Below are 25,266 nucleotides of genomic sequence, written 5' to 3'. Positions count from 1 at the left end.
CATCTGATAGAGTCGTTATTATGTTTCCAACTTTCCCCTTGTAAATCATCCTTAGTTATATTAACACAACCTTTATTGAATATTTCAAAAACTAAACTTTGGTTTGAATATAAGAATGAACGTACAAAAATGAACTGTAGCAACAGAAGCAGATAATCTTTTTTGCCTGCTGCTTCTTTCCAGGATGGCTTTGTTAAATTCTTATGGAAACACATTTCAGTCATGCTTTGTTACTCAAGGTTGCTATTCTTTATAGAGAGAAATTGCTTCTGGAGTATTAAAAGGGTCAAATGGAGGCCCACAGAAGCCTCTCTTTTCATAAGGTATCTTAATGTAAGGTTAAAAATTCAATCTTGATTTCCAGCATGCCATATTGTGAACAACTGCACTGTGTTGAAAGAGAACTTCTGCATGTCATGAGACACATCACCATCAGATAATGGATATTTTCATTTAGACCAAATTAAACAGACTTATATTTTTAAAAAATCTTTGCTTTCTTTCTGATATTGACATTAAGCCTATGAAATAAGAATGCCAGCATGCATTCATAATATTTTTGTGGTGACCTGCTTAAAAACATGAAAATAAGATAAAATACAACTAGGTTTCAAGCTGAACAAAATATTTCCCTGTTGTTACAAAACAGAAAATTTCTTTTTACTTCCATCATTGACTGTAAAGATAATTGAGTCAAGATGCACTGCTGAGTGTAGAAAAGCCATATTCAAGATGAGTATATACACACACACACTTTTTTCAAAAGACACCGAAACTGTTCCTACATGTTCTTTATCATTTATTTATTTGGTGGTTAGTTTTATTTTTAACTAACTCTTGCTCCATGGAGCAGAGAGACCTACACACAGCTCCTAAGTGGTCTGCTATCTAGGTACAGCTCCATATGGAGCCCACTTCACTTCAGCTGTTGAATTGTGTGCCTTTAGGCCATTTTTAAAGAATCTTTAGATTATTTTCTTGCAGTGGCTTCCATAAATAAATTCTGTCTTGGGTAGATTTGTATGTTTGTACCTGGCTTCATAAACTATGATTTACATCATGACCACCTACTTCTCTGTTGTCCCTCCTCTCTGCTTGTATGCCAGCTTTCACATTGAGATTCTTGCTTGCATTAAACCAATGTTCTCAATTTTGTCCAAAGGACTGCATCAAACTAAATCATTGTGCACGCAGAACAGCATCTGTAAAAGCAATGGAATGTGCCCTCCCTCAACCCCATGCACTCCCCAAATATGTTATGGGGGTTCCTGTAACCCGCTGGAACAGATTTAATGGAAGTGCTGGGATATGTGGAGGAAGGAGACAGTGGAAGTTACCCTGCACTCACAGAAGTTGTTCCAAGCATTCAGATTTAGATGGACACAACTGCAGAACTTTGGTGTAATTTTAGTTAACAAATCAGGTCAATAACCCAGAATTTGTCATGGTCTGCTTTCTGACTTACATTCCTTTTTCTCATAACATCTAACTTGCCCTAGTTCAGCTCTGTGAGAATTATGGCTAAATTAGGATTTCAGCTTGCATCTCCTTAATCTTAAATCAAAGCTTTTTTCATTGCATGATACTAAATTCAAATAGGGTGCTCAGACAGACCCTAAAGGATCAGGCCAAAACATGGCAACATAAAACCAAAAGGAGAGATGATAAAGGCTTGGGGGGGGGGGGAAGCAAAGAAAGCAAATTACTTTCTAAAGATAAAATGTTAAAGTTAGAGTTCCACAGTGGGATGTAAGTGGGAATACCACAGAGAGGATGTTTTATAATTGTTCAAAAATAATAATTCAGCTTGGTAGTTAGAAATATTACTTGAATCAATGTAGAGAAATGAGGATAGGATATGAATGAAATAAAATCAACACTTTCCCCAGTACAGTATGGCTTCCAACATTACGCATATAAGTTTTTCAAGAGAGAAACGCAGTGAGGCTCTCTGTGTGGAATTTGCAGAAGCACATTGCCTTCCCATCTACTCATTCTCAGGCCTAGGAAGAAGGGGAGGACTCTTGTACTGCCATCAGCTAAGTAAGGATAGAAGGGAGAATCATATCAAGATGACAATAGCCTCATTATCATGATAGATTTTTCTTAGCTATGGTTACCAAAGCTGGTAATGTTTAGATTCTCTCTGAGCTCAGTAGACTTACTTCCTACCAAATAAGATTCAGATTGGAGCCTTAGAAACCTATGGTCCCTAGCTGTTGGTTGAAAACAAGGCAGCAAAATGCATTATTTCAGTTACACAGAAAGTATTAGATAGGGTAGGAGACTTGAATTTGTTTCAGATAAATCTGCAGGCTTGATGCGAAATCAATTTGCTTAGCAAATTACACAAATATTGCAAAATGTTGGAAGATCTCTGCTCATAAGGCTATTAGTCATCATTGTAAGATCATATTACAATAGAGTTGCTAATCCACCAGTCATTTTCTTTTGCGCCCCAGCAGCCTGCTGTGAAATGTGGGTTTATAAAGTGTCCAGCTGTTGTGACCAGATGAAACTTTTCAAACATGCTCCTAACCCTGAGGCAAATGTTTACTAATCAAGAGTTTGAAAAATTGTCGTCTTTTTTTTAATAGCTATTGTAGATGTGGCAGAAAGCCCCTGCTTAATTTTACATTTGGTTTTTCATGCTCGGTTCCAAAAAATATGTTTAATGAGAGGTGGGGATTGTTGCATAGGGTGCTGATGTCCCAGGATCCCCATACTGGTGTTATGATGAGCACCAGAACAAAGGAAAGGAAAGGAGAAAAAGATACAAATGCATTTCTTTTGTTGCCCTTTCCCAGCATTGCATCCAATTGTGTTGCAGCTGGCTGCATTTTTAACCTTTTGATTTATAGTGTTTCCTGACAGTAACGCTGTAGCATAATTCATTTAGTAAGCATGCAATCTGTGTATCTCTGGGGGGAAAGAGCATGCATTTCTTGAAATGATGCTGGGATATAGTTCAATAACGCAAGATGAGATGGGAGCTCAAGGTACCCTTTAGATTGACAAGATCTGAGGAGGGTCTGTCAACGGTGAAATGGGATCAGAGACAGGAGGAAAAGGATTACACTAAGTTCTATATCTTCACTGAATTTTATTTTATCAGCTTTGGCATTATTTGAACCAGAATCAACTAAAGCCAATGGAAATTTTCTACCCTGACCTTCACATTTAGGAATCTATTACTTGAAGTTAAAATGCAGCCAAGTCCAGGGCTTATTTTCTAGAAAAAGAGGTACCGGAACTTGTTGACCTTTTTTTAGGGGGGAGCGCCCAGCCAAACTTGTTGAGCTTTTTATGACACAAATTGCTGGGCTGCAACACCAGAACTTGCCAAAGAACTCACCAAAAAGCCCTGGCCAAATCCATATTTCGTCTCCCACAAATCTGTGGTGAGAATTGTTTGGGCATTCTCAAGTGCCATTTTGTGATATAACATCTTGGTTGTGCCATAGGAAAATTATAGTCAATTTTGAGCTCATTGTACAGAGATTCTGAATGGTAGATTTGATTATTTGGCCTGCATACCTCTGTACAGGTAATATATATAAGCACATCTAGACAAATGTGGCTGCAAATGCAGATTTTTACGGGTTACCTAGCATAAATATGAATAAGAATCTTTAACCAAACATCAGATACAGAATAAATAACAGTTTTAAAAGGTTTTAATGTTTAGTATTCCTCTACACCATAAAAAATAATGGGATGGATTCCCAGCATTTAAAACTATGAAGAACAGAGTATAACATCTAAAGTATAAATAATTGCTTGCATTCTGAATACTAGCCTTGTTTCTAGTGGCATTTGTAGTATTTTTCCTAGATCTGAGCCACAGGTGCAAGGAAATGACTTCACATGTGAAACATTAATCAGTTTGCTTTTTTCTCCTTCATTTTGACTGCATGCTCGGTATGTTTTTAATAGTAGTTTTTGTTTATTTTAGTTGAGTAGCAAGAAAGTCTGGAATTTTAGGGCAGGATTTTTTAAAAGTCCATTCTGGTTTCTGTGAGAGAATCCATTGACTAACACCTTTCGATGAAATTTGTGTAATGAATGGAGTGTTGGTAACCATAAATAAATAGAAATGAGTATGAGTTGTTGATTCCACTAGTGCAGTTAAGGTTGATGTTTAGTTTGGTGATGAAAAATGAATATCTTGGGGATAAAATACTTCACAGATTTTAATTTTCTCATTGTAACATCTGCTTCAGCAAGTAACCAGCTGTAATACTGATTCATTTGTTGAGATCATAATTTTGCATCTTATTATTAGTTCAGTCTTATTAATATGGATGCTAAAATATCTAAGCTTTTCTATTGTGTGTGAAAGTGTTCTACAAGTTCCATTTTAACTGATCCTTATCTTCATGGAAAGCATTTTGCTAGCTACATAGAGTTTTCATAATTCGGTTAAAGTAGATATATAAGCATGAAAATGAATGTGTCTTCTTTGTTCCAAGAAAGCATAGCAAGTATTGTTCCAGTTCTGTTCTTTTAGAACTCAGCAACTGCAGAGTTGATTGAAGCTTTTTCTGTGACTAAAACTTCATCAGGCAGACAGAAATATTTGCTCCATTGGATCATTGCTTTTGCATTTTAATATTTAGACAACTTGGGATTATTATTGTTTGGCTAGTTAGGATCAAATTTGTTTGTATTCAGTGTCTCCATCTGTCTGCCAACAGGAAGGCATATTGTACTGGTGCATTTTGATAATAAAGACTGCCCGGATACATTTGACTCAGCTGGAACAAAAAGAAATGAGAACGTGTGCAACAACATTTTGTCCTTAGCAATTGTTTTATCTAGATGTGCCTTACAGAGATAAAATATTTTCATCATGGTATGCATCCCAATGATTAGCCCATCCTTTAAATGAATCAAATATGATTGCAGTACAATTGAATAATATGCCAGTTCCAAACATTCTGTTCTGTGTTCCAAAGTTTATGACACACTTTAATGTGACCCACAAGTCAAAATTTAGCTATGTATATGAAGGGCTCTGCAAATAGAAGACTTAATTATTAATGATGGGAGGAGAGTGTTCCCATGATCCAGGAATAGGTTTACCTCCAGCTGCTCTAATAGCACCCCAAAGTTCAACCATTTCCTTGCTTCAATAACAGTGAAAAAGTTGGCATGTACCACACGTAGGCACATTGTGGTAGGGAAAACAAAAGTACCCCTCCGGAGTTCTGTAACCCCTTGGGTCCTTGCAAACACTCTCTTTACTGCATCATCATTCCTCCTGCATCCCTATCACATGATCTCCTGCACTGTCCCAAAGAGCCCTTCCACCACCACCCCCAGCTAATTTGGAGGGGCAGGGGCTGCAGATGAAGAGGAAATATTCAAAAATCATGTACCTTGTCTATTCCACTGATGAATGCCACTGAATCAAAGAGTCTTCCGTCATTGAGCAGCAGCACTGATCCAGCCCAATAACAATACAGTAAACAAATTACATATTTGACTACACAATAAGAATAGGCAGATTGCATCCTTTTGTGGTGGTGATGGTGAAATTGTGTTTGTCTAGGTATAAGGATTTGTTTTGGATAGTGCAATTTTGAATATGCACACAAAATATAGCAATATACAGTAGGTGGCTTTGTAATTGTTCTCTGTGTTTATTAAAAGATGCTCCTCATGAGGCCAGAGGAACATCGTCTGGCTGTGAGTGCTGAACGCCGCTCCCTGCAAGGCCCTTTCCACCTGGCCTAGGGGGCAGGGCCCAGACTCACCAGCCCTACTATGTTAAATATGTATTTTGTAGTTGACTTCCTTTGTAATGTTTTATTTTGAAATCTTTAAGATAATATTTTAGTTTTCTGTTATGTTGCTTTGACTATATACTCTATATTTGACTTTCTTCAGATTGTTTTATGTTTTATTGATTTAATATGCTGTAAACGGCTTTGATATGTTTCTTAAAAACATAAAGCGGTATAGAATATATAATAAATAAATAAATTATTGACACTTAAGCCTTTGAAATGTAAATTATTTATACAAGTGGACTTGCAACAAAACGTTGCACTGTGGTGCGTTTCCATTCCAGGTTGTAGCAATTTATCCTGTCCCTCTTCTAAGTCACTACATCCCTCCTCTCTGTCATCCCAAATTCTACATTTTCTTAACCTCCGGCAGTCAGTCAGCAATCGGAGGCTGCTGAGCACACCGAGTCCTCACTGGGCTGTTTTGGGATTTTGTCTTTTTTAAATATATATATCAAATCATGATGTTAAATAGGTATGCAAATTATGGTGTTTCCCCAAACCAACTTGGTGCTGTAGTGGCTGCAAAAGGATAGGTACCCACACCTCAAGTTTGGAAATAGAGGGAATGATCCAGCCAGCACAAGTATGTTTGTTTATCAATTTCTTACTTATGACTTCATATTATGTTCCTGCATTTCGTCTTCTTAATTTTCTAGTTGCCATTGCTAAGTGTTCTGATCTCTTGTGATAGCTGTCTGTAAGCCTTGACATGTCTGTTTTAAATGTTATAAAACGGAATAAACAGTTCAAGTATTGTTAAGTGTGTATTTTTAAATTCATGTTATTAAATTGTGGTCTTTTGTTACTCTTCCAGGACTTTCTTCATTTATTACTGAGCGACATCCCACAGCTAAAACGGTAGGTCGGAATCAGCCTGGGAAAGACCATAATGGGTATATATTCAAAATGGGTTTTTTCTCCAGAATCTCTGCAGATGAAAAGCTTGTATATAAATCTTCCATCAACTTATACACAGACAACAAAATTTAATGTGTGGAATTCAGCGTCATGCTATTACAGATGGCATGCACAGACATACCAGCATATCAGCTTGCCAAATGGAACAATTACCCCTCCCCCTTGTGCTTTTTTGCCCCTGAGCCAATTTTGGGGAGTCGGCAGGGGAGGGAGAGAGAGAGGGGAGTTCCTGTTGGGCAAGTAGAAGCCCTGAAGGGGTTTGTTAGGTGAATTCTGCCCAATGTGTTTGTCATGCCTCCTATCTAATAAAATAAAGGTAAAGGTAAAGGTACCCCTGCCCGTACGGGCCAGTCGTGTCCGACTCTGGGGTTGCGCGCCCATCTCGCTTAAGAGGCCAGGGGCCAGCGCTGTCCGAAGACACTTCTGGGTCACGTGGCCAGCGTGACAAGCTGCATCTGGCGAGCCAGTGCAGCACACGGAAACGCCGTTTAGCTTCCCGCTAGTAAGCGGTCCCTATTTATCTACTTGCACCCGGGGGTGCTTTCGAACTGCTAGGTTGGCAGGCGCTGGGACCGAGCAACGGGAGCGCACCCTGCCGCGGGGATTCGAACCGCCGACCATGCGATCGGCAAGTCCTAGGCGCTGGGGTTTTACCCACAGCGCCACCCGCGTCCCTACATCTAATAAAATAAACAAGGGCAATTAATTAATTAATATACTGCCCTTCACCTGCAGATCTCATCTATAGCCCCTCCCAAGAGCTTACAGTGAACTGCACAAACATTGTGGGTGCAGTCCTATACAGGTTTACCTGGGAGTAAAGCTATGGGACTTACTCCTGAGAAGACATGTATAGGATTTCACTATAAGCTTAATTAGTATCATTTGTTTAAAGGAAAAGAGAAATGTAGGCAAAGAGAAATGGAAAGCGTTTGATATTCTAAAACTGGAATTACGGTAGTTTGTAGGTCTTTGATTTTAAAATACTTTCACAGTTCTATGGAAACATCCAGCCTCACTGACTTACGTAAGCAGGATACCATAGTGATATCAGCTAATTCTTTTCATTAGGAAATCCTTTTCATATTCTTTATAACATAACTGTTATTCAATAGTTTGGTTTAACCGTTTTATCATAAAGCAGACTGCTGGATCACCAACAGTCATGTGTGGTATAAAATTTTATTCTACTATTAATTTGTTTCTGCTAGGATGTTTGACTATATTGTGGAAGCTTTTGTTGTGAAGCCTTGGTTTATAAAATAAACATTTTGTGAAAAACCTAAATTTTTGAAGTAATATGGATTTCTAACCCCCAATGTTTGGGGGGAAATCAAGATACCTAGTTAATTAAATTAGTATGTTTTGATTTTATTAATGTTCTTAGATTTTTGAATAAACTTGATTCTCCTTTTTTATTATTTGTATCAATTTTGATTTGAAATTGGAGGTCAGGTTGGGATCTAAGAATGTGCCAGGAACATTTTAATTTTAAATAAGAAGGTTGTAATAGCTGTTTATTCAACTTCTTCTTTAAGAAAGTATGGAGAAGCTTTTAGTTTTATGATAATTTACTGTATAGCCGTGAATATTCAACTTCTGCCAGCTTTATATATGCTGCCAGCTTTATATATGGTAAAAAGTTAGTGTAATGCCAAGAGCAACAGAACATGATGTTTATCTAAAACCACACTTTCACCTGCTCCCTGTAGTGGCAACCATATTTTCCCACTCATTGCTCAACACATTTCATTTGCTAGTATAATATGGGAGAAGAGTTATACTTTGTCCATCTGAAATGAAGTATGTGCATAATGACCAAATATTGTCGTTACTGGAATGTATTCACATATTTAAAAATATTGGTCAGGATTCAAAAAGCCATGCAACTAGTTCTGTGAGCCAATGGGAACTTTGGACTTGGGGTTCTTGTTTTGTTTGTTTGTTTGTTTTTGGTGACACCAAGCCATTATGCTTCATGGCAGGCTTCTTCTGAAATCAAGGGGTGTTTCAAAACCAGCTTGAAATAGATGCTGCATTGGCGGCCGTTGTTTAAAGGAAAATGTCAAAAATTCCACTGGACTGGTGTGAAATTTTTGTATGAGCTTAAGCAGTTTTTGGGATCCTAGCCAGTATATTTATTCAGTCTTTTCCAATACTGAAACTAGGAAATGTGTTTTTCTTGGAAGGGACAACACATTCCCAGTTTCCTTTCTTTTTTCAATATGCATCTGTGATCATTTTGAATCATATTCCTAAGATGACCATGAATTTTGGCAAACCTTGTCCTAAATTCAACAGTTCACCATTATTGTGGTCCCCAGCAATCACATTCTGTGTTGTAAGTGTGAGGGAAATATCTAGACCACTTAATGTTTATACAAGGAATGCTGCTACATCGTGCTGATCTGCTTGCAATAATTATACAGGGCACACTAATTATTTCATGTGGCTTATTCTTTTGGCATAAAGTCATTCTTCTAATAGTGGATATCTTAATCAATAAAGTGAAACTAAAGAGATTATATAGAGCCATACCCCAACTGCCGTTATTTCTGTATTGTTGGCTTGCACTGAATTGGCAGCATTCAAGTGCAATGAAACTACATATATATATCTTCATATACCTATATGCTTAGATACATTTAGCAAGGGTTGCTGATCTTTGACAAGGGTGCTGATCCATGCACTGGCAACTGTGAACCAGTGGTCCCTATGCTCTGCAGCACCGTCCCAGCCCCGGAACACAGCACAATCTCAGCATTGGCTGGAACCAGCTGATAGAGAAAGGACATCTCTTTGGTATGTGGAGCTGCATTGGCTGGATCCCGGGTGCAGAGGGATGTTGGGTGGCATGTCTTTGACTGCACCAGGCCTGCCAATGTAGTCTGTCTGTGCTGGGCACCTTCAAGCTCTATGGATTCACTGGGTGCTATGGTGCTCATTTAGTTGCTTATCTTCATTTTTAGGGGAGGAAATAATGTTTACAGTGGTACCTTGGTTTGCAACCTTTTTGGATTACAACCGTTTTGGGTTACAAACATGTCAAACCTGGAAGTGTGTGTTCCTTCTTTTTTTTTTTTTTTTTTTTTGATTACAACCCATTTTGGGGGGGATTACAACCAGTTTTGGGGGGAGGCCCCATTGGCGAAAGCGCGCCTTGGGTTACCACCTGTTTTGGTTTACAACTGGACTTCCAGAATGGAGTATGGTTGTAAACCAAGGTACCACTGTATTTCTGTACAACTTGTGTAGCTTGTTAGTTTCGCTTTTAATCTAACATCTGCTCTTGGCAAAAATGGTAAACAACTAGTAATGTCAAGTTATTACTTTTAACTTTGAAATCTTACCTTCAAATTATGTTCTTATTGCTCAGAATAACTGTAAAATGGGCATCTCAAGGTATTAGTATTTAACGAAAGCCATTTCAAAATATGTTTCACATACAAATAGCATATACTTCCTGCATAAAAGGTATCATGAGACTTAGGTGTTAAAAATTCTATACCTAAAGCAACTAATAATTAAAAGTAGTTCAGTGCTCTGTGTAAATATGGAAGGAAAGTTTTCTGCCTTGTGAGAAATTTTCTAAAAGGTGGAATATAAAACAACAACAATTATTGTTTAATTAAATTTGTATACCGCCCTTCATCCAAAGATCCCACGGTGGTTCACAACAGAAAAACATAAAATGCAAATAAATTTGATCTATATTCTATGTGCTTACATTCATCTTTAAATACAATCATTTCCATAGCAATCAGACACGCGTGGTTGTAATTTCCTGACATTTTTGTATTCTGAGGATACCTGAGTGTTTTTTCTAGGATACTTTAAGGCACATGATCTGATGGGTGTTGAAAGAAAACTCTATAACTGAGGCGACCAGTGTTCTTAGCCAGTGGGTTGCCTCCATGGTTCAGCTGAAGTTCATTCACCTCACTAGACATTACTGAGCCATTTCTGCCTTTGCATGAAAATGCCTTGAAATAAAACTTTTTGCACTGCCTATGAATTTCACTTTTGTATTTCCAGAATTTTATCACAACAGTGGATGGGTGTAGTTGCTCTTCTCTTCCCATTCTCTCTATTCAAAGCATTTGTTTTAGCTATTAATAAAGTATGACTCTTGATCATCTTGTCTGTTTTCTAAGTTATGAAACATAACATGGTATGCCAATATTGAAATATTTTCTGCTTGTAAACCAGCACTTGTCTATTTCTCTATCAGTCTTAAGATGGCTTAGTGTCATAACTTATTCAAAGCAATTTTGGCAATTATTGTTTTTTGTGGATTTTCAGAGTCTTTAGACTCCTTCACTGGGCTGTTATTTTAATGCAATCCTGGAAAACCTACAAAATGGTTTATGTTTGCATGTAGATACAGCCTTTATATAGGAATTATGGCTCCATTTTTTCAAGGCTTTGCACAGAAGTCAGTTCTTGGCTGCTTCCTTTCATGCAAGTTGGGACACTCAATTTTTTGTCAGATCCTCTTACCTAATGCAGCCCTCTGTGCCACATCCCATTATTTTCTGAAGCACCATCCAACCCTTGGGCAGCAGTTCTCAGGGTGAGCAGTAAACTTTAGTGAGTAGGGGGGATTGATGACAATCCTTGACTAGTGTGAGCAAAAGTGCTTTCCTTTAATTCAAAGCCACTACTGGATATAACACTTTGTATTTGGCACATTGGTTGGATCCAGGGGGAGCTTCTTCCATTTGAGGAATGTGATTTCTCTGTCTCAGTTGTACAAAACACACAAATTCATTATTCTTTGTTAACAGAGCCTTCTTCATAGGCTTGCTTAAATTGGTCTGCGAAGTACTATGTTCATGGATGGCACTGTATGAATCATAATCATAATCATAATCAACAATATTAAAGGGAAAGGCACACTTTAAAAAATGAAAATAAACCCATTCTTTGTTTAAAATCTTTCTCCTAAGTTGTGTTACTCTGGTTGCATCTGGTTAATGGACAATCTAAGTGTCTGGGAAAGTGCTGGGTTTATAAGCAAATGCTAAATTACAGCTCCTTTGACATTCCAGGAAATGCTTTTTACTTTTAGCTTACCTTCTTATCTAAATATTTATGAGGACACAAGGTATTCCATGGACTGAAAAATCTTAAGAGAAGAGATACAGAACCAAGTTGCCCTGGATGTTGGCTGCCTTTTTAACTTGGTCCGCGTCATCTCCCTTGCGGATGTATCACTTTCCCTGAACTTCCCTTTCCTTGTGGGCCTCTGCATTATTCCCATTTCTAGGTGTAAAAAGTCCCATGCTACCTTATAATGTAGCTTGGTGAAGCTAAAAGCAACATACGAAAACATATTTTTACAGGTTCAATGGTCATCGTGTGTACTTTGTGGCAAACATGGGTTCGTTGCTATATGACCGTGATGCCAAACTTGGTCCTCCAGCTGTTTTGGGACTACAACTCCCATCATCCCTAGCTAACAGGACCAGTGGGCAGGGATGATGGGAATTGTAGTCCCAAAACAGCTGGAGGACCAAGTTTGACCATCACTGCTATATGATGTGTGAACAGTGGAAGGAACATTGAGAGCTAATTACAGTTTTAAAATTCTATAAGTTAATCTCTTCATTGCTTCCCTTGCCTGCTTTTGTCCAATCTGCAAGGGACATGTATCTAGGAAATGCAGTTAAGGGACAGGAGTGCAGGGGAGAAGTTAGGCACTACTTACCCACCACTGCCATACCCTCCCCACCATTTTTTAAATGTTAAGCAGAGAGCTAGGTTCCCTGGCCTTGGCCTTTTGTCAAACGCCTAATTCAACCCAAAGTCTTCCGTTTTTCCTGCTATTTCAGCTCCTTACCCACGTATCTTAGAAGGCAATGGAAGGATGAAATTAACTAAAACAGGAGCTTCTGGTCTAGTCAGTTCCCATCCAGTGAACTTAGCCTTTTAAGAACTAAAAACATAGTATTGCAAAAAATATATTTTTGGGGGTGAGGTGTGCTACTCATTGTGGACAATATTCAGTACCCACGGTACAGCAAAATAAAAACATTTACTAATCATATTTCTCAGAACTTGTTTCTGCTTTTCTGTAGCACAGCTAGAAATGTTATGAAAATCGGGGGGGGGGGGATTGATCACACAATGGTGGAGAAGACAAAATGTATATATGCATCATGGCCTATGATAGCCTTACAATATCAGCAGTTATTTCTAATCTGTTATCTGAACCTATTTTTATTCCCACTGAGTGTAAATATGGAAGCCTTTGCCATTTTCAGGCTGTTATGCTTCACAAGTACATTCTGCGTTTGCTTGGAATAATTGATGTGATATAGGGGTGTTTTTGGCCAGCGCACAAGATTATTATTTTAGAGTCTAAAGCTAAAGCTATTGAGATTATATTAATTAGTCTCAGGCAGTTTTTTACTGCCCATTTCTGATTTTCACTTAAACAGATCCTCATTCCTTTCCACTCTTCTTGCAAGCTGAAGACGAAAAGCCACACAAAAAGAACTGCAGAACACCTGCCCATTCTTTCCAAATGTTTCATCAGTGCATTTGAGCTTCTTAAACACATGTTGTCAGCTTCCATAACCATTGAATTCATCACTCGTTTTTACATGTACAGTCCAATCTGCTTTTCGTTTTCAGGTGTCATGATCTCAGACATTAGTAATTAGAAAGGACAAAACCAGGCTCAAATCAGTTTGAGATATCACTGTTTAGATTGCAAACCTCGTTTCTAACAAAGTGTTGTTTAACGACATATTTTATGTACGTTCCATGAATAAGGTTAATTTTTAATTTTCTTGGAAGGTATGGCCTGTCAGTTGAAAACATTTTCCAGAAGTGGCTTGACTGCACAGGAATCCCAAAGGTAAATGCAAAATATCTGTTCTGAATAGGATCCAGATTATGAATTTGTTGAGCATGTTTTTCAAATTACTGTTTGTATGGTAACAGGTATGGAATAAAATAAAAACCCAGGTTTAATGATATCCACTCTAGCTCTTTAGGCTGCACACATATGGGACTCCATTTTTATCAGTTGCAGATTTCATTTTCTGTCTTCCTCAAAGAGATCCCGCCAAGAGGAAAATCTCTTAAACCTTATTTTATTACTAAACATACTGTTCACTGGAAACTGTTCTATTGCAGTATTGTAGTGATGCTTCACATCTTGTTTTAAAAAGAGGAAGGTATCAGTTTTGTGGATTACTTTTGCCAAAGAGGGGGGAAATTAAATATTTGTTAAATTTTAAATTTATTGACTGTTTCGTCTGTAGTGAGGGTTGTTAAATGGTGTGCAACCTTTCTGAACATTGTACTAAGTACAGAAAGTTTTGTGTAAGTCTCCAAAATTCTTATTAGAAAATTGACTTAATTCTCAAGCACTATGTGGTAGTAAGATATCAATTATATACAGGATACCCAACTACCTATCCTCTGCTAGATCAGGAATTGCTTATGCGAATGGATGTTGCGCTTATGGTTCCTGATTTTAACTCCCTTATCCAGCACCAGATGCTCTTTATGTGGTTCCCATTGCTGGGCTGGGAATTCCATACACACCCTTTAGCAGATTTCTGACATTGTCAGCTTTGACAGAACCAATCAAAGAACTGAAACCGCTGAACAAGTGATTGGCAATGTCTCATCTGACAGCATCAGCCAGCTGGTGGGTGGGGAGGTACATATAGATCAGTTTTGGAACTGAACTATTTCTGAGCTCTTTCAAACAGGTCTTAAATACTAATTTCTTTATTGTGTCCTTTGGGGGCAGAGGATGCTGGGTCTTGGGCTGTAATTATAATAGGCTATTTAGTCTTATACTGTGTGTGTGTGTGTGTGTGTGTGTGTGTGTGTGTGTAATTTGATACTTGCTTGTTTTACATACCACAGAATAAAGTATCTAGGCAGTGAACCTAACACATCCATAAAACAGCATAAAAGTCCTTAACATTTGGACAGCGAGCCACAATAATGTATGTATTAAGCTATACATCAGAAAAGGCTCATGTAAACAGAAGGGCCTTAAAAAGGCATTCAAAACAAAGTACAGATGGTGCTTGCTTAATATTGTATTGTATTGTATTGTATTGTATTGTATTGTATTGTATTGTATTGTATTGTTTGATTGTTTCTCAGGTTTCTCACCTGCCCTTCAACATAAGGTCCCAGGGCAGGTTACAATAATAGGATGTACAGCTACAAAACCACTGCAATGATAAAATATCTAAAACCATTCCAAATGGAACAAGAACCATTAATAGTCAAGGATTTCCACAACTGGTTACTTTTATATTTCTAGCTACATACTTGTAGATCCTACATAATGCATAGATCCTGCTTTGTGTGCAATGGCCCCAGGTGCATTTTCTGGTCCCAGCCTCACAAAGAGTCTCAAGGCTAGCGTTGCGTTGGCAGTGACAGCTGGTGGGGCAAACCACGCCACACTGCTGGTTGAGGGGGCAAAGAAGGAGAAAAGACCATAACCTGAAGAGGAGGAAGGGTGCAGAGTTCAGAGGCCTCACTTTAATCCCTCCATCACCTAAATCCCTTCAAAAATGGCTCAGTTTATTTTGTCTTCAATGTAAGCAAGAACCATCAAAACTCCTCACAACCATCCAGTATATGGGACCAGTTAATATTCTGCGAATACTAGGTGTTACAGCATTAGCAAATCTAAGTAGCATCAGTGACATGGATGGAAACACTGAGAGCCCCATGTAAGAGCAGTTTGGGTAATCAGTGGTTTGTTTTTTAAAAAAAGAAACCCATCACCCAATATAAAAGAGCCTTTTCCTACATAAACTATATTCTGGCCTCATGCTTGATGGTGCAAATCTTGAATAATATTTTGCTAAAAATAAAGCCTGCTGTCATGAATTAGGGAAGGTGCTGTTTTGTTAAACCTTTCCCACTTCATTTTGAAGGTTTCTTCTACAAATTTGGACATGTTGTACTGGTCTCCCCCCATACAGCAGCAAGTTTGTCTAGTGACTGGATCGCAGTAAGGTTTTCCTGTGCATCACATTATATGCATGTGCTGAAAAACAAGCAATTGTGTGAGACACAGAAGATTTCAGGAGGGCATTTTCCTGAAACCTGCTGGGCTTGGGTTAAATAAGGTCAGCTACATTGTGTTGTTGAATTTGCTGTTTATCAGATCAGGATGTACTGCAACCTCACGAAGTGACTCACCACAAGAGTAGCTTTTCATCCTCCACTAGCCTAATAATGACTTAATGCCAGCAATTCTGGGTCTGTGAGTGTAATTGACATGGAGTAGTTCAGAAACAGCTGATTTTAGAGCTGGAAAGAACCTATTAAGCAATGGTGCAGCCTTACATTCCCCAACACTCCTGAAATCAACCATTCCAGTTTTTTGTTCTTGTTCTCCTGTTTGCTCTTAAACATCTCAAGAGCTGTGGTTTCTTTGCATTCTTTGAAACACACTAGCACAAGCCTTAATCATTGAACAAAGTTGTTTTCCCCCCATTCAACATATATTTTCTCTTCTGTCATCTGTTTACTAGTGCACCACCCAAAGTAATGGATGATGTTAAACTATGCACAAACAATTGCCATGCCCACTTTAAGCATCTCTCAGTTGTTCAAACAAGTCACAACCAACCCAGCCCTATAATCAGTTCATATAGTTGACTAAATCCTCTTTGGTTGGCCTATGTTTTCTTCTGTCTCTGCTGGAAATGCTGGTGGTTTTTTGTTTTGAAAAAGACATGAGTATGTTTGCTCTTTTCCCCCCCATGATCATTAATAATAATAATAATAATAATAATAATAATAATAATAATAAAAATAAATTATACCCCACACATCTGGCTGGGTTTCCCCAGCCACTCTGGGTGGCTTACAGCATATATCAACATATAATAAAAATCAAACATTAAAAACTTCCTGATACAGGGCTGCCTATTAAACAATGTCTCTGCAAATGAAGGGAAACATTTATCTTCCTCATGCATCCACGCTAGCTCCTTTCTCTTGAATTGCAATCCTTTCCCACTTTTTGCAGAGTTCCACATTGCAACTTTTCAGTTTAGAAAAAAGGTAAGGGTGACATGATAGAGGTTTGTAAAATTATGCATGGTGTGCAGAAAGTGGATATAGATAGCGCACCCACCCCCCAAAAAATACTAGAACACAACGTTATCCAATGAAGCTTTACACTTGCTTACGTCAAATCACATTTTCCATTTTAATGATCATACAACTAGTTCAGAATGATCTTTTTGTAGTTCCTCATAATCCCCCCTTTTTTTGTTACCCCCCATGAAGAACTTGATGTCATCTGCAAATCTGGCCACCTCCTGGCTCAGCCATAGCTCCTGATCATTATACATAACTTAATACTAAGACTTGGGGGAATACCCAACTGAACACCCTTCCATTCTAAAAACTCCATTTATTCATGTTCTCTGCTTTCTGTCCCCTGACCAATTACTGATCCTTAAGTGGATTTCTCCTATTCCATGACTGCTAGGTTTACTCAGGACTCTTTGGTGAGGGACTTCATTGACGGCTTTTTGAAAGCCTGAGTACACAGCTAAGTACACTTGCTTATTTATATCTATAGGCTTATTGTCATTTTAACAGGTTAGTTAGACTAGACATATCTTTACAAAATCTACACTACCTCTTCACAAGACTTGTTCTTCTATGCCAGGGGTCAGCAACCTTTTTCAGCAGGGAGCTGGTCCACTGTCCCTCAGACCTTGTGGGGGGCTGGACTTTATTTTGAAAAATAATAATGAACAAATTCCTATGCCCCACAAATAACCCAGAGATGTATTTTAAATAAAAGGACACATTCTGCTCATGTAAAAACATGCTGATTCCCGGACTGTCCGTGGGCTGGATTTAGAAGGTGATTGGGCCGGATCTCGCCCCCGGGCCTTAGTTTGCCTACCCATGTTCTATGTGTTCGTTAACCATATTAAAAATGCATTCTACTATTTTTCCTGGAGCAGACATCACATGAACTGGTCTGTAATTTCTTGAATCTCCCAGGCTTCCTTTTTTTTAAACAGTATTACACTGGCCAGTTTCCAGTCCTTAAATATGGATGCTAATCTTAGGGACAAGTTACATATTTTTGTTAGAAGATCACTGGTTTCACATTTGAGTTCTTTAAGAACTCTTGGGTGGGTGCCATTGGACCCAGTAACTTGTTTGTTTTAACTTGTCAATAGCCTCTGATTTGTCTTTTGAATTGTCTCTCTAAATTGCCCTATTTAGGTTTATCTTCCCATGGAAGGGGAAGATTTTAACTATTTTATTTCCTTTCATTCTTTATATTATTTTTAATAACAAAGTAAAAACACTTTACATAGCAAAATAGTGCAATTGCAAACAAACAAAAAAACAAATAAGTCAATAATTAAAACCTGCCAGTGGAAAAGAAACTGGCACTGAGAGAAATTAAAGAGGCTATTAGCCACTAATCCTTCAGTTTTGGCCAACAGGAAGCCATAAAATGAGCTGAACCTGCAAATGGGAAGCTTTGAATTAGAAGGGACTTTTGCTACACTGACTTACTTGGGAATAGAATGATCTTTGCCATGATAAAATACATTCATTGTTGTATAATAGTGGTATATTAAGTACGCCAGCCCAATTTACTTTACTGCCTGAGATAGAACAGCAAATGACACTCTCCCCTCCCCAAGTCAAGTTACCCAAGACTGGCCAAGTTATTTTGCTACCTAGGGCAGAAAATCCTACAAGCACATCAAATCAATTAAATAATCAGCCATTTGTCACCCTTTCATGACATCCCAGATCAGCTGTTTGGGGGTAACTGTTCCTTCTGCCTAATAGTAGCACCAGCTCTACTGGTGTTTATAGTTCACTTGCAACAAATTATGAATATTCACTAGTATATGAAGGCTCTAATCTAAAGCTGTATATGAAGGCTCTAAAGACTTGTCACCATTTTTTAATGAATGAAACATAGGTAAATGGCATTCTTCCAAATATCAGGCCCAAACATTTCCCAACTGATACTCACAATGATCTTTATGTTCTCTGTTAATGGGAATCTATAATCGGGCTGCAGTAACTGGTTACAGATCTTTTCAGCAAATATCTGTTTTTGTTTGGGCTGACTCTTGGACATTGCAGCGTGAGTAGGGAACTGAGTTAGCGCTGAGGTATAATCAGCTATTATTGTCTAATTATGGTTATTAGAAATCTGTCCTCCAGACTTTAGGGAATGCGTTTACCGAGTAAGGAAAATTCTTAAATTTTTAAAACGCCCAGTCAATTCAAGGTATATATTTTTGCTGGAACATATTCAGTTCATTTTATATTTTTTACTTTAAAAGTTTCAACATAATATAAGCGATGTTGGAAAATATTTCTTGAATTGCTCATAACCTTGACTGTTTCCTAGACTGAGAATGTCAGTACAATCCTTTACACGTGTCTATTCAGAAATAAGTCTTATAGAGTTCAGTTGGGTTTACTGTCAGGTAAATAGGCATAGTGTGGGACGCGGGTGGCGCTGTGGTCTAAACCACAGAGCCTAGGGCTTGCTAATCAGGAAGTCGGTGGTTCGAATCCCTGTGACGGAGAAAGCTCCCGTTGCTCAGTCCCTGCTCCTGCTAACCTAGCAGTTCCAAAGCACGTCAAAGTGCAAGTAGATAAATAGGTACCACTCTGACAGGAAGGTAAAGAGCGTTTCCATGCGCTGCTCTGGTTTCGCCAGAAGCGGCTTAGTCATGCTGGTCACATGACCCAGAAAAACTTTCTGAGGACAAATGTCAGCTCCCTCAGCCAGTAAAGCGAGATGAGTGCCGCAACCCCAGAGTCGTTCACGACTGGACTTAACTGTCAGGGGTCCTTTACCTTTAAATAGGCATAAGACTGTAGCTCAAAAGCATATTTTCACAATGTATAAGTTATATTTCAAAGTTGTTGGGGTTTTATTTGTTTTTTTGTTTAGTTAAAATTGTGAGATGTATTCAGCAGAGAAGTAAAAGCCATTCTGGATCACTACTGTTGCTCAGATTTAATGTTTGCTATTTCTTCTCATTCTTTCTCGTGCCTTTCAGAGACTTTGGTTTTGAGCATGATTTATCTTCACACAATGAGGACAGTTAAACTGAAGCAACCGTCTAAAAACCTCATTATTTGTGTAGGTCAGGTACATTTCCCCAAAATGGGTAATACAGATTTTTTGCCCAGTAAGCATATTTTATAACCCATCATTTGGAGACTGTTTCCCTTTTTTCTGCTCTACTGAAGCTTAACAGTTAGTCTTCCCAGTGCCTTAATTTTGAAACTTAAACTCACCTGCACTTAATTTTTGCACCACTACACTGTGGATTTATATACTGAAGGTTCCATCCACCGGTTCCATGGCCAGAAGGCAGCTTGTGCACACAATCTTTCTCTTCCCCCTCTACAGCTCCTGTAGCCGCAACACCTCTCCAGAGGGTTGGGGACCCCCCTGACTGCTTTGAGAATTTTCTGATACCAGGAATCTTGCAGACAGCAGAATACTTCTTGTACAAGGTTCTTCTGCCCAATTTCAGGAGATCCTGCCTCCCCTGCTGCTCAGGAGGGGCCCCAAACTTTTGGAGAGCCTTTTGGGGGGCTCAAGAAAGAATGGCGAATCTAGCATCCCTTTCTCACGGAGACCAACCAGATACATGTAGGCAACTGGTTTTTAGACTTATTACTGCCTGCAACTACAGAGGCAGAGCATAGCCTCCATGAATTAAGCTACTTTCCAGAATCCCCCTCCTGGATGCCTTTTTAAAAACCGGTGTTACATTGGCTGATTTCCAGTCCTCAGGTTGAGTTCTTTGAGAACTCTTGGGTGGCTGCTATGTGGACTTTGTGGTTTGTCAGCTTTTGTTTTGTCTAACAGACTTGTCAATGAGGTCACCACAATCTGCTTCAGACTGCCCTCCTGCAAAAGTTAGTTCAGGCACTGGGATCTGCCCTATATCGTCTGTTATGAAGTCAGGTTCAAATAATTCAGCCTCTCTGCTGAATCTCTTCTCCTCCTCTAGTACACCTTTGACTCCTTTGTCATCCAAGGGTCAAACTTCCTCCCTAGATGTTCTCCTGCTGTTAATATATTTAAGGAATGCCGCCTTGTTCTGAATGTTTTTAACAATGCACTCCCCCCCCAAAAAAATATTAAATTTGTTTTGTATCCCTTACTGTCTGCTTGCACTTTTTCTTTCTGCCTAAGTTTGTGCTCCTTTCCCCGCCTCTTTACTTGGTCAAGACTTCAGTTTTTTGAAGGAAGCCTTCTTGCTTCTAATAACTCTTTCGGCTCCGCTTGTTAACCATGCTGGCATCTTCTTGTTCCTCACCTTTCTTGATCTACAGCATACACTCCAGTTGATCTTTTAATGCCATGCTTTTAAAGAACTTCCAACTTACAAGTGCTTTGAAGTGCTTTAACCCTCTTAGCTTCAACTTGCTTTTTACCAATATCCTCTGCTTAGTTCATGGTGGGTTCATTGTTGCTTTTGAAACCAAATGTGACCATACTGGATTTTTTTGGGCAATTGATCATTTACATGTGTATTTAATTTAAGAGCATTCTAGTCACTCCTCCCAATTAGCTCAAACTTCCATCGCACACCAGGTCCTGGAACACCACTCAAGATTAAGTCCAGGGTCACTGATCCTCTGGTTGGTTCCATGACAAACTGTTCTAGGGCACAGTCATTTAGGGTATCTAGAAATTTTACTTCTTTGTCATGACTGGAACACATACATAGCCAGTCTATGTGAGGGTAGTTGAAGTCATCCATTACTACAGCATTTCTACTTTGGGATGTTTACTTGATTTCATTCTTCATTTTAAGGTCTCACTTCCTGTATATCCTTCCCTGTCCCTCCTCTGAAGCTCATATCCAGATATACCCATGTTTCACCACGTCTCCTTGTTCCACCAGGTTTCTGTTATGCCCACTATATCAAGGCCATCGTCTAAGACCAAGTCCTCCAGTTTACCCTTCTAAGTTCTCTGGCACTTAGGTTATCACCTGTAGTGTGTGGGCCTCTCTGAATTGCTATTCTGTGTCCCTGCACTCAAAATGCCTAGCTCTACGGCTTCCCCATTCACATTTTCATCAATGTTATCTTCATCACAAGGGAGACTGGACCCTCCTCAGCTCCTGTCAGCTTCCCCCCTGCAATCAGAGGGAGGAGAAGAGGGAAAAGATCAGTTGTGCAAATTGCTTTCCGTTTGTACAATCATTGGGTACAATCCAGAATTTAGATTTAGCACATTGAAGCAGAAAATCTAGTTATGAAAACTTACTGTTCCTCCCCCATAAAACAATGAGGTCCAGGAATAAAGGTATAGTACACCTGAGGCAGCATTACTCACAAGAGCCCAAAATGGGAACATGTGTTCTCTTTCCTGAATAAGCCTATGAACTGGATCCCGAAGGTGTTTATGGTAGCTTTAATAAAGCTTGAATATTCTTTGTGGTTCGCCTTTTTCTGTTAATCACACTGCTAAGCACAAAAGCTGTGTTATGTGCAGAATGGTTGAGTTTATCCCTAGTAGAAAGGAAATATGTTTGGTATCTACAGAACAATAAGAGTTTGCTGCCTGGCTGGTCAATGCTGGATCAAGTTCACATTCCCAAGCTCCCTCTCTCCCACCTACATATGCAAGGGGTGGAAACACAGAGGAGGGAGGAAAGGTCCGTTCTTGCACAGGGATGTGAGCTGAGACTTTCCTAATATGGACACAGCTGAGCCTGCATTATATTAAAAGCCTATTTTAATCTGGGCCTTGCAAAAACATCCCAAGAAAAGCAAAGAGATTAGCTACCAATTAACTCTTGCTCTGTTTTCTTTGGCCATCCAAAACAATTCAAGGAGAAGAGAAATATGCTGCCCCTTAACTGCTTTTATTTTAGAACACTTCAGCAGTCGTGTTGTTCCTCGTTTACTAAAGTTCTCACACTTTAGTGTGACCATTCAGTGTGAACATTTTCCTCTGTATACAGTAATAAACAGTAAAAAACACACACGTAAAAAAAAAGGAACAATAAATTTCAGCCACTTGGCTGCTGATTTATAAAGTATATAAGGTGGCTGTAGAATTTAATGTGGTGGTGAATAGCCACTCCAGGCTCCTATTTTCTGTTCTCATTGTCTTAAGAAGCCAGAAAATACCTCCCAGGATTCAAGCAATATAGCTCCACAGGGCAATGCATGTCTGCTCATTTCAGAGAAACTCTTATAATGGCCATTTACAGTAAATACTTACACTCCACCCCTTTCTAGCTCTTTGCCAAGATTTTCAGTCTCTGGAGACTTCTGTCATGCCAATAAAAGAGGGCAGCTGAGTTCACTTCAGACAGCGTGACCTTCCTCAGCACTGACTGTTTTCAGCATCAAAGATCCTTGATAGATTGAAGTGGAGACGGTGCGGTTGCAAATACAATAGGTATAAAGAGATGCCTGCCAATGATAGCCTTCTATTGATTCTAGAGATGTTCGTTAGCTAGCATGGCCACAAGCACTACAAAACACTTCTGTAGTTGTAATACAAATCTGTTATTTCCAAATTATAAAATACAGGTATTTGGGTTTTTATTATTTAGATGGGATTGGCTAATAACGCTGGTCATATGTGACCCTGTTTAGATGGACACCATGCTACAACCAAATGTTTATACAATGTTTATCTAAGCGTGATTCTTGAGTATAACAATAATAATAATAATTTATTATTTGTACCCCGCCCATCTGGCTGGGTTTCCCCAGCCACTCTGGGCGGCTTCCACAGAAACCAAAAATACAGTAAAATCACACATAATATAATAATAATTTATTATTTGTATGTTTGTGGGAGATCATAGGCACATACAGAAAATGTTGTTGGAATTGTTATTTTATTTAAATCATTTTCATGCTGCCTTTCTACCTAAAGAGCACGCAAGTCAGCTTACAAATTATTTAAAACAGTAAAGGGGGCATTTAAAATTACACTGAGTGACATGTGTTTTATTTTTTATATGTAGTGCACTTAAACTGGGTACTTTGCAGGGAGGCAAGGCTCACAGTCCAATTATAACTGAGATGCAAATGGGAAAGGGAGCTGGAAAACTATGGTATGTGATGTGCTGTATTCCAGCCACTCACAGTTTACTGCATACTCCTCAAAGAAAGAGCTACATGTGGACTCAGGCCTGGCTGATGACAGATACTACCCAATAAATTCTTGGGGAAAAGCCATACCTTCATGACAGAGCATGTGTTTTGCGTGCAGAAAACCCCAGGTTGAATCCCAGTTAAAAGGATCAGGTTGCAGGTGGTGTGATGATGATGATGATGATGATGATGATGATGATGATGATGATATTACTTATATCCTGTCCATCTGGCTGGGTTGCCCCAGCCACACTGGGTGGCTTCCAACAGAATATAAAAAACATAATGAAACATCAAACTTTAAAAACCTTCCAATGCAGGGCTGCCTTCAGATGTCTTCTGAAAGTCATATAGTTGTTTATCTCTTTCACATCTGATGGAAGGGCATTCTACAGGGAGGACACCACAATTTCAAATTGATATTTCATGGTACATTTCAAGACTCTTTAGCATTCAAATAATTTTCACTTTTTCTTAAGAGTAAGAATATATATTAAAAAAATGCCAGCTGTGCTCTTCACTTTGAGGTGCTGTATCTTCCTGTGATGCCAACACACATCCCTGTTTAGTGTGATAACCCATCTCATTCGCTGCCACTGTTCAGTATAAACTGGTGATCTTCCCAGAGCCACCTGTTTGGCTGCTATTGGGAGCAGGATGCCACACTAGATGAACTGTGTGGTCTAGAAGGGCAGCTCTTATTATTGGTGCGTCGTCATAGCCGATCTAGAACTCATATCTCCTTTTAGAAACAGCCTTTTCCTTGCTGCAAGGCTGTTCCCATTGCTTTGATTCATATGCATATCCAGTTATGTCTGCATAATAACCACACTGTTATCACATATTGGGCCAGAAGTGAGACAAATGCAAATGCAAAAGGACTATAGTAACCCTAAGGATCAGGTTGTGAGACTTTAAACCTGCTGGGCCACAGGAAGCTGCCTTATATGGAGACAGTTTCTGGCACGCGGTTTTTCCATGTCCTACCTGGAGAGCCTGGGACCTTCTGCACGCAAAGCATGCTCATATAACCTCTGCCCTCTGAGCAGTTCCTAGCACTAAATAAAGAAATGTTAACATTAGTAATGTACGTATCTTTTCTGTAGCATTTATAAGATAGAAAGCGATTCACACCACTGATTTGCATAATTTGAACATGTTGCATTTGCCTGAATAAGGGAAACCTGGAAACTGCTAGTTTATGAAGCTTATCAGTCACTCTGGGGCCACATTATGTGAACGGTGTGAAAACTACTTTTTCTACAAGCATTTTGAGTACAAATGTGGTAATAATTTTAAAGACCAAACTATAGGGGTGGGGCCTAATCACATGAATTCCAATTAAGTGGTTAAGACCAATTTTAGGTGGGCCACGTCAGAAAAGTAGTTTCCATTTAGCACA

General features: G+C 38.9%; 1 protein-coding gene across 16 annotated transcripts in view; it reads left to right on the top strand.

The window, feature by feature from the left end:
* AOPEP (aminopeptidase O (putative)) overlaps positions 1-25,266 on the top strand; it is a 184,490-nt gene that overhangs the window by 73,808 nt on the left and 85,416 nt on the right. For 15 of the 16 annotated variants that reach the window (XM_083576775.1, XM_083576771.1, XM_083576779.1 and 12 more), the window contains 2 exons: positions 6,610-6,653; positions 13,518-13,578. In XM_083576775.1, the coding sequence (XP_083432901.1) occupies positions 6,610-6,653; positions 13,518-13,578 (105 nt within the window). Of the gene's footprint in view, positions 1-4,697; positions 4,964-6,609; positions 6,654-13,517; positions 13,579-25,266 lie in introns of those variants that run through there. The other variant, XM_083576776.1, reaches the window with a different exon arrangement.

This window comes from Podarcis filfolensis (genome assembly GCF_964270895.1).
Source record: "Podarcis filfolensis genome assembly, chromosome: 11".
Taxonomy (NCBI): domain Eukaryota; kingdom Metazoa; phylum Chordata; class Lepidosauria; order Squamata; family Lacertidae; genus Podarcis; species Podarcis filfolensis.
The sequence above is the reverse complement of the archived record's forward strand: the minus strand, read 5'-3'. Positions and strand labels throughout refer to the sequence as shown.